At 30.2% G+C, this 9,631-nt stretch overlaps 1 protein-coding gene across 1 annotated transcript; it reads right to left on the bottom strand.

The window, feature by feature from the left end:
• Positions 1-4,444: 4,444 nt before the first annotated feature.
• On the bottom strand, positions 4,445-6,738 carry LOC107950390 (L-ascorbate oxidase). Its single transcript, XM_016885238.2, has 3 exons — positions 6,084-6,738; positions 5,590-5,991; positions 4,445-5,513 (listed from the first exon to the last, which is right to left on the bottom strand). Exons 1-3 carry the CDS (start codon positions 6,477-6,479, stop codon positions 4,554-4,556), a joined length of 1,758 nt encoding a protein of 585 aa, XP_016740727.1. The 5' UTR covers positions 6,480-6,738; the 3' UTR covers positions 4,445-4,553.
• Positions 6,739-9,631: the final 2,893 nt, after the last annotated feature.

The following is a 9,631-nucleotide window of genomic DNA, read 5'->3' as shown; positions in this document are numbered from 1 at the left end:
TTTTCATTTTGCTATATTATTATTCACTTAGGGCACATTTGAAAAGTCACATTATAATTAAATTTGAGTGTATTTACTTGTAATTACACATCTATAGCATATTTAGGTAACCACTGTAATTAGTGGATTTCACATATTGAATTGGATTTTATTGGAGCACCCAATTACTCTTTCCAATTCTTTGGAGGGATAAATTATTCTATGGATCCTTCCCACTACATCATTCATGGTCCTTTTCCAATTATTTAATGACATTTCAACAAATTTTTCCATGCCATTAACACATAATTTTGGTAATTCTTTTTACCTTGAACCCGAAACCCCAAACCTTGAACCTTAAATTTGAACCTCAAACCCTAAACCTTAAACCCTAAACTCGAACCTTGAACCTAAGCCATAAATCTTGAATCTAGGTTTGGGGTTCAAGGTTTAAGGTTCAATTTCGAGGTTTGGGTTTAGTGTTTAGGGTTTGGGTTCAGGGAAAAATTACCAAAATTATGTGTCAATGACATGGAAAAAATTATTGAAATATCATTAAATAATGTGAAAGGGATCGTGGAGGATGTGGTGGGCAGGATCCATAAAATAATTTCTCCTTAGGAGGAGTGTGGGAATATGGGTAGATTGCCTTCAATCTCGACCATTAATGTATTTTAAACTAGATCGTTGGATCATGGGGACTATAAATAGAGTCTTCTCCCTTCATTTGTAATCACTTCATTCTTGAGTAATACAGTACATTTGAGAGCTTTTACTCTAATACTTGATGTGGTTAGCTTTCTTGTGGTTTTTTTGTTTGCTTTTTTCTTTTTGCTTCTTCGTTAAGAGTTTGTTTCTACTTTATTTCGGTGCCTTAGAGTATTTCCTTTTTGAATTCACATATTTCGAGAGTTAAGTTGACTTAAAGTATTTGAAGCTAAGTTTATGTTTAAGGCCGCACGGTTTACGAGACTTAAGTTCTAGCCCCATGACACTTATACAGTCTTGAATCTCTACCAAAACTCCTATAAAACGGCCTCATAACCTCCTTTGCCCCGTCACTCTTCTCGAGCTCGACATTCGCAATGTCTCTCTCGTATCTACCTTCAGAAACATGGATAACAAAACCATCAACCCTTCCACCACTATCTTCCTAAGGTCCGATTAAAATTTGAACTTAACAAAAGCAAAAGTGGAAAGACTATGAATCCTCTTACGACTTTTATATGCCACGTAAATATCAATGAATTTTCCATATTGATGACCTACGAGTTAATTTTGAAACTCTCTTGCTTAGATTATGCACGAAAGCAATGAAAAACCTGAAGCGATGAATTTCCCTTCTTTCCATGTTCATGGTTTCTTACTAGGTTTGAATAGAAGTTTTTGCAAAGACGATTATTTATGATATTTTTTTTTGGAAATTAGAAAAAAAAAAAGAAATAGAATCGAAAGAGATACAAATTTGATGTGAGAAAATGGTAATAGACTTAAAAGAAGTTTCGTATTTTGTTAAATAAAATTACCAGAACCTTTTTTGTAAATAAAAAATACAAGTGCCCTTATTAGAGAATAATGCAGGAAAAGAAACTCCATAATTGTGCTTTTGAAACCGCTATCGGTGTAACGCTCGGCTCACGTATGGTTGAAAAAATAGGATAAAAAGGTCAATTCGATTAATAAATAGTTAATTAATAAAAACATGTATTTTGATTAATAGTAGTTTTTAGGAATAAAGCATAAAATTACTATGATGATATATATTTAATATTAAATTTACAACAAGTCGCGTTTCCTCTTTTTTTTATATTTATTTTTTAGCTTTTAATTATTCATTAAATTTGTTTTTTAATAAAATTAAATTATAGATGTATCATTAAAATTTTAAATAAAAATAATTTTAAATAAACTGTTAAAATTGTCACTTTTGTTTACCTTAGATTATATTTTAGTCACTTATTTTTAAAATATTACGTTTTAGTCACTTACGTTAACGTGTTGTAAGACTCTAGTCACTGAGTTGTTAATTCTCATTAACGGTATAACAGTAAGTTGGCATGGCATGTTAAACTATCATTTCAAATAAACATTTTAGGTTAAATTATATAATTGGTCCCCAGACTTTTTCGTTTTGAGCAATTTAATTTTTTTTCATTTCTTTTCTTTTTTTTTAAAATTTTTTCATTCTATTTTATTTCTCCCTCTGTTTTCCTCCCTTCTCCATCTTTTTTAACATAAATTTTTTTATTTTTCTATTTATTAAATTATGGAAAAAGAAAAAACGAAAGGTAAAATCAAAATAAAATTTACTTAAATGCAAATCTTTTTTCCCTCAAATCTACGCTCAAATGCAGACTTGTTTTAATGACAAATTAAGGTAATTTTTAAAATTTAATTATTTAAATTAAGTTGTTCTAAATTGAATCCATATATTTTATTTGTCCAATTTACTATTTTCTTTCACAATCAAAACTTACGAAAATAATGTAAATATGAAGACTCAGATGTTGAGAGATGAATACAAGGCTATTGTTCCCTAGAAAATACACACCTTTTATTCAAAATTTCAACACATGGCAGAAAGCATGCTTCTTGACGTATAAATTAAATAAATCCGTGGGTAGGGTTTGTCAAGTGTCAACTATTCTAATGTGCTATAGAAGAAACCTGCTTACCCTTGAATTACAGATTATTATATATAATAAATATAAATGAAGTTTTGATTGAATTGATGAAGTTACCATGTAATTTTTTAAATGTTTAAATTGGAGCTTAAACATTTATGAGTCGTTGACATAAGGGTTAAACATTTTCTAATGTGCTTAAGGGCTGGTTCAGCATTCCTTTCGAGAAGTGCTTTTAAAAAGTTTTGTGAAAAAGTATTTTTAAAAATATTTAAGTATTTAGTATTACTGTCAAAAAGTGCTTTTGAGAAATAAAATATCTATTTTAGACATGGTGTTATAAAGTAATAAATATGCATTTAAATAATGTTCAAATTAGTTAATATTATGATATCTTAGTAAGAATTTAAAAAATAATTCATCATAATTTGTTGTTAATATTTTAATATAAAAAATATAAATTTTAAATATTTTTAAAAAAGTTATTATTAATTATTCATAAATTTTAACTTAAATATATAAACTATATTTTAAATAATAAAATATAACCAATAAAGTTTTAAAAATATAATATAATATATTTAAAATAAATTTTAATAGGAAAATAATGACATACAAAATATAAATATTATATAAAATATATTATAAGGGTTAAAACTGTTATTTGGTCCAAAAGCACTTTTGTCAATAGCAAAAGTTAAAAAAAACTGCTTTTGTTTTTAGATTCAAAAGTACTTTTCAAAAGCCCTTATGATTCCAAATGTTGTTTGTTTAACATTGCTTCTGGCTTAAAAACTGCTTTTGACCCCAAAAACACTTTTGAAAAGCAATGTTAAACAAAGCCTTAATATTGCTTTTGAAAAGTGCTTTTGATAAGTACTTTTGAGAAGTTTTGTTTAAAATTTAAGTGTTTAGTATTGCTATCAAAAAGTACTTTTAAGAAATAAAATGTTCATTTTAGACATTATATTATAAAGTAACAAATATGCATTTAAGTAATGTTCAAATTAATTAATATTATGATATTTTAGCAAGAATATAAAAAATAATTTATTATAACTTATTGTTAATATTTTAATATATAATATTAATTTTAAATATTTCTAAGTAATTAATATTAATTATTTATTAAATTTAAACAATTAGAAAACAACTAAACTGAAAGAGAAGAAAAAATGAACAACTTGAAGAGAAGAAGAAGAAAAGAAACTCACACGTGGAGGAATTAAAAGAGGAACAAAAGAAAATAGAACCGGAGGAAAGAACTTCGGAAGAAAAAATGGGTATTCTAACGTGTCTTTTGGAGAAGATAAACTGAGGTTAAAAATGTAAATAGCAGCAAAAGCACTTTTGACTGAGGAAAAAATTAAAATTTTCAACTTTTCCATCCGCTAAAAAGCATTTTTTTAAAGTTAAAACTTTTACTCAATTGATATCTGTTTGGTAATACTTTTAAGTGAAGTGCTTTTTGAGAGAAAAGCCCATATTAAAAGCATTGCTGAACGGGGTCTAAGTGAATGTCAAATCATTCAAAATGATAAAATAACGACCCTTTTCAAAGTCTTCAAATAAGAAATTTTCAAATGTTATATATCAAGCTTCAAAATAATGTCATTTGTTCTATTTTAGTCATGTAAGAATTCACCTAATTTTCACTACAAACTAGAGTTAAGTGGGATAAAAGCTTTTATTTGAATATTTTTATAAATATTAATTTTTATTACCATTTTAAAGATTTGACCTATATACAAAAAAAACTCCTAAAAATTAACCTAATTTGAGCTTTAATCAATTTTTTTATTAATTTATAAAAAAGATTCGTAATAATATAACTCAATTTATAAAATAAATGATTTTTAACTATTTTTTAAATAAATACGAATATAATCTTTTTATACAATCCATAATACCCAAAAAAAAGGAAAAAGAATTAAGGTGTAAGGATATGTACTAGGGCCTGTAAAGACCTTGAGTTTCACCACAGCCCATAACAGAAGATGGTAACTTGCCAACCTTGTCAATCCCTTCTGCAAATACCACGCCCATACCCATATAGAAATGGGATTCTATATGGCAATGGAATGCCCAAGCTCCTGGGTTATCAGCCCTAAACCTCAAAGCAGTCCATCCATAAGGATGTACCGGCACTGTGTTCTTCATAATCGGGTTCACCAAATTATACTTCTTTGGATCATTGAACATATCGAACTTCCCTTCCCCATACCCCAATACCCAGAAATCATGTCCATGTAAATGCCAAGGATGCGTCTCACTGGTACCAAGACTCATGGAGTTGGCATTTTGAAGTATAATATCCACAGTTGAGTTGAAGTTCAACCTGTAAACCCCATTGCTCGAGGTAGCATTTCTGTTCTCTTGTACTATACGGATATCATAATTCTGGAAATCGTACCCATCGGGAGGTGGGGTTTGATCGAACACATGGGTTAGATTTTCCTTGAGTGCGATCAAGTAAGGTGTATGAGGAAGTGCGAAAGAGACATTGTTGACCGACCACCGAACATTCCCATTGATCGTGTTTTGTGTGTTGAGGAACACAATGACCCTGTCTGAACGTGAAGGTGGAGTGTGAATGTAACCTTGGCGAGCTTTAATGGCGTGACTCTGAGCTAATCGAGGGTCAGTGTTATTCCATAGAGGAGGAGGTGGAGGAGTTGTGGGAGGAGATCTCCTTGGATGATTTGGATAGTAAACGAAAACGCCGAGACCAGGAGGAGTATTGGGTGCTGATCGACCAACAATATTGGATGTTATCCAATAATTCCTTGTGGGATCTTGGTCGGCTTTTACTAGGACCGAATATGTCTCCCCTGAGTAAAGGAACAAGTTTTGTACAACAAATGGCTCAACGTAATGCCCATCAGCTTCAACCACTGTCATATTGTGACCCTGAAACAAAAACAAATTAGCTTCCAGATTTAAAAACAGGCACAATTTGAACCCATTTTACAATCTTAAGAAATACCTCAATTTGGAAGCTGAGGGCTGATAGAGCAGTTAAACTAGAGATTCTCAATCGATAAGTTTTTCCAGGGACTGCGATTAATCTGAAAGGCTCACAATCTGGATTTGTAGCATTGCAAATACCAGCGTCTAAACTTGGAGTAGTTAAAGTAGAGCAGTTGAACTTTCCTCTTCCATGGATCAAGAGTGACTGAGGCTCTCCAACCCATTGGAAGGGAATAGCAGACAAGCCAGCAGCTTGTTCATAAGTGCTTTTATGGTACCAATCATTGAGTATAATATTCCGATCATAATCATAGGTAAAAGGTTCGGATTTTCCATCAGGAAGTCCAACAATGATTGATCCATATAACCCAGCTTCTCTTTGCATCCCATAATGTGCATGATACAAGTATGTTCCAGCCTAAATCCAATACAAATATTTTTGGAATTTCAGTGTATAAATCTCAAATTAGAAGGAAAAAAAAAGCCTTGAAACTGGAAACACAAACTTACTCTGTCGACAACAAACTGATACTTGAAAGTGGTTCCTGGCAAAATCGGACATTGAGTCACTCCTTCAGTTCCATCAAACCAGGGTGTTCCGATCTGTCGAATTCCATGCCAGTGAATTGCAACATTCTCAGTTAACAAACCGTTGGTGAGCTCAACAATGATAGTATCATTTTGCTGTGCGGTGATTGTAGGACCTGGTGTTCCGCCATTGATGGTTATTACCAGTTGCTTTAAACAATCAGGGGACTTGTAGTCGTACTTCACTTCCCATTTATACCGACGAATCCGAGCTTCAACGGCCGAACCATTTAACAAAGCTGTAATCCCTAATAACCATAGAAATAAGATTACTCTGCTTTTGCATTTTGGTATCAAAACCATATTGCTAAAGATCATGCTTTCAGCTTTCCACTCAGTCAACAAAAAAAATTGAGTCGTTAAACCCTTGGCGAGCAAAGTATATATAGTATGTCTGGGATGGATTGGATTTATTGCACATAATTAATTATTTTATTAAAAAATTTATTCATTGCATAGTGCATATTAGATTATTCTATTTGTAAAAATGTAAAAAGGATAAAACTTTTAAAAGAAAGAAATGATTTACACAGGAATTAATTTACTTAAAAATGATAAAATACTATCCGACGGTTTCAATAATAATTTTACTACCATCTATGCCTTTCATAAGTGGTCAAATAGCATGGACGACCAACACGTCTTTTTCTTCCCTTTCTAAGATTTTTAAAAAATTAAAAAATAAACTATTTATTTATATTTAGTAAATTAGAAAAGTATGATTATGGCAAATGAATTTTTGGCGATTGAAATTTTGAGATATTTAAGTTTCATCAAGCATGAATACATGAATTCTTTTCTTTAGTTAATTTGAGTTGAATTTATTTAAATTTAATTAATTACTTATAAATTATTTTTAATAAACATAAGTTTATGTATTTTTCTCAATTTTAAAATTTAGTTATTGTACTACTTTTTAGATTTCAAAGTTTAGTTTCATTATTAAAATTTTTAAAATCTATTTTGTTAAATTTAGATTCATTACAACGTTATTATTTAAGTTACATAATTATTTAAAAATTTAACAAAAAAAATTTAAGTGTTAATAATTAAACCTAAATTTTAAATTTAATAAAAATGAAGGCAAAATATATGCTCGTAGATGTAGATAAAGAAATTATGAAAGTCCACTTTTGGCAGCGGAATAAATCAGTCAGACAAGTTGAACAGAAGCATATGGTCCTCAAACGAAGAAGCCGAGTAATAACGTGGATTTTCTTCCAAGTTGGCCACTTGAACGGATAGACTTGCTTTCTTATGCTAGAACCTGACAATCTCTATCACTAGAACAAGGGACTGAGTCCTACAATGCTGTCTTCCTTGCTGGCTGGATTCTTTTTTGGGCTGTAATTGTCGCTCTCGATCCTACAGCTTCTTGAGAGTAAGATCTAATTCCCCCTTTCATTGGGGGACAATGTAACTATGTTTTCCTAGGATTACTGAGGAAAGGTTTGGGGGGATGGTGCACCTTAACGAACCATGTCTCTTTGTTGACAAGTGCACATGTTAGCATGCCAAAAGAATCCATAGATTATGTTAAAAAAGGTAATTTAAAAAATTAATCATAAATTTCGTCAAGACTATTTAAATAAAAGTATAATTATTACTATTCTATAATTATAATAGGATTTGTTTAGACAATACAGAGTAATTAAATGAAAGTGTAATTACAATCTTGTAATTACAAAAAATTGTAATTCCTTAAATATGTTTGGCTAATAGAGTAATTATATTGTAATTTCATGTGCATGTTTGATAGTACAAACTGTAATTACACAGTTATATAATTTATATTTCTTAAAAAAATATTAAAAACTATAAAAATATTAGTATAATAATTTCTATAAAAAATAAAAAATAAAATCAAATCATCATATGTATTATATTAATAATAAGAATAATAAAAATAAATAAATATTATATGCAATTTTATCTAATTAATCTAGTGCATATATATATTGGGTTATTCTTTTTTTAATATCTAACATACTCTCCTTATCATCATCTGTTAGTCCTTAATCGAGTTCATCATCATTTGAATTTGAATCTGCATCATTAAGATAATCTATATCTCATTCTTCCATATGCTATTCGAAATTTGGATGATATCAATTATGATTGAAGTTATGAAATATGCAACATGTGTTAGGAAATGTGCTCTGTAATCTCCTCGATCCGGCCTAGACATTAAACCCATATTCGGAAAACTACACCAACCATTGAGATGGCCTAACAGGGTTATCAAAGTTTTTGAAAAGAGTTGATTTACAACATTTATTTAGTTTTTTAGAAAACTTAGTTTAGATATCGATTTATTATTTCTTAACGTATAAATTATCTTCTAGCAGTGGAAAAGATGGTCTTTACTTAAGTTTTTAATAAAAATCGGGGTTCATATATCATCAATTAATAGTAAAAATTTAATGTTCTAATTAAATTCATAATTAAATGTCATGCGATAATAAAAACATCCTAAGTCCTAAATCTCATGCCACGGTTCAAATAAAACATTATAAACCTCAAATAATAAAATAAATCAAAAGAATATGTCTTAATAAATTGAAAATACGTTGGATTGTGCCGAGACCCTCCAGATGCCGTGGCTGCGTCCTAACCTAGTGGGTTATGATCTGTAAGGATGAAATTAAAAGGGGAGTGAGCTTTGAGGCTCAGTGTGAATCCATTTACAAAACCAATGCGACACTCATTAGGACACATTTATTAACATTGCATAGAATAATCAAGATAGCAATTCAGTTCATAATATATGTTTTTCAAATGCAACCATCACTGATATATCAGAAATCACAATAACAGTTTTCAGGATAATCAAATCATCAGAATTGCCACAATAATCATATTCCATGCATGAATAGACATATGTACATAGTTTCACGCATATGTATCATAACATAATTTTGAGATTTGTATGCACATGATTTAAATAATGCCATACAGTTTCAGGTTTTAAAAGAATAATTCCTACCCCACTGTTACACACCACAGTAGGAATTCTGCCCAGAACTCCTTTACTTTTATGCCACGTTGTGGATAAACCATTACTGGTTCACAAATAACAATGTCATATTGGTTGTGGACACATAACAAGTCATCGCGGTTGGAATTTGTTTTTGGTTGTGGGTTCACAATAAAAGTCCTACAGAAAAAACCTACTTTTTGGCTGTAGATTCTACAACATAAACTTGTCGTTGGAATCGACCTTTGGCTGTGGATTCACAACAGTATCTACAGATGGAATCTGCCATTTGACTGTGAATACACAAAAATTTGCAAATAAGAACAGTCGCATGGTTATGCTCTGCACTTGTCATTGTTCTTACAAATATATTGATTGATCTTCCTCCATTCATATCAACCCAACCCATGCAATGCATTAAGGCATATTAAATAATCTAACTCATGGTCAATTAGTAGCAATTCAAGCTTTTCATGTATTCAATAGGAATAAT

The sequence above is a fragment of the Gossypium hirsutum genome, chromosome D03 (genome assembly GCF_007990345.1).
Source record: "Gossypium hirsutum isolate 1008001.06 chromosome D03, Gossypium_hirsutum_v2.1, whole genome shotgun sequence".
Lineage (NCBI taxonomy): Eukaryota > Viridiplantae > Streptophyta > Magnoliopsida > Malvales > Malvaceae > Gossypium > Gossypium hirsutum.
The sequence above is the reverse complement of the archived record's forward strand: the minus strand, read 5'-3'. Positions and strand labels throughout refer to the sequence as shown.

Bases quoted from the DNA above. Each gene is read 5' to 3' on its own strand.
- LOC107950390 (XM_016885238.2), bottom strand. From the start codon at position 6,479: ATGATCTTTAGCAATATGGTTTTGATACCAAAATGCAAAAGCAGAGTA. The intron at 5,992-6,083 runs GTAAGTTTGTGT...TATTGGATTTAG, and splicing joins ATCAGTTTGTTGTCGACAGA to GCTGGAACATACTTGTATCA. The intron at 5,514-5,589 runs GTATTTCTTAAG...TTTTTGTTTCAG, and splicing joins CCCTCAGCTTCCAAATTGAG to GGTCACAATATGACAGTGGT.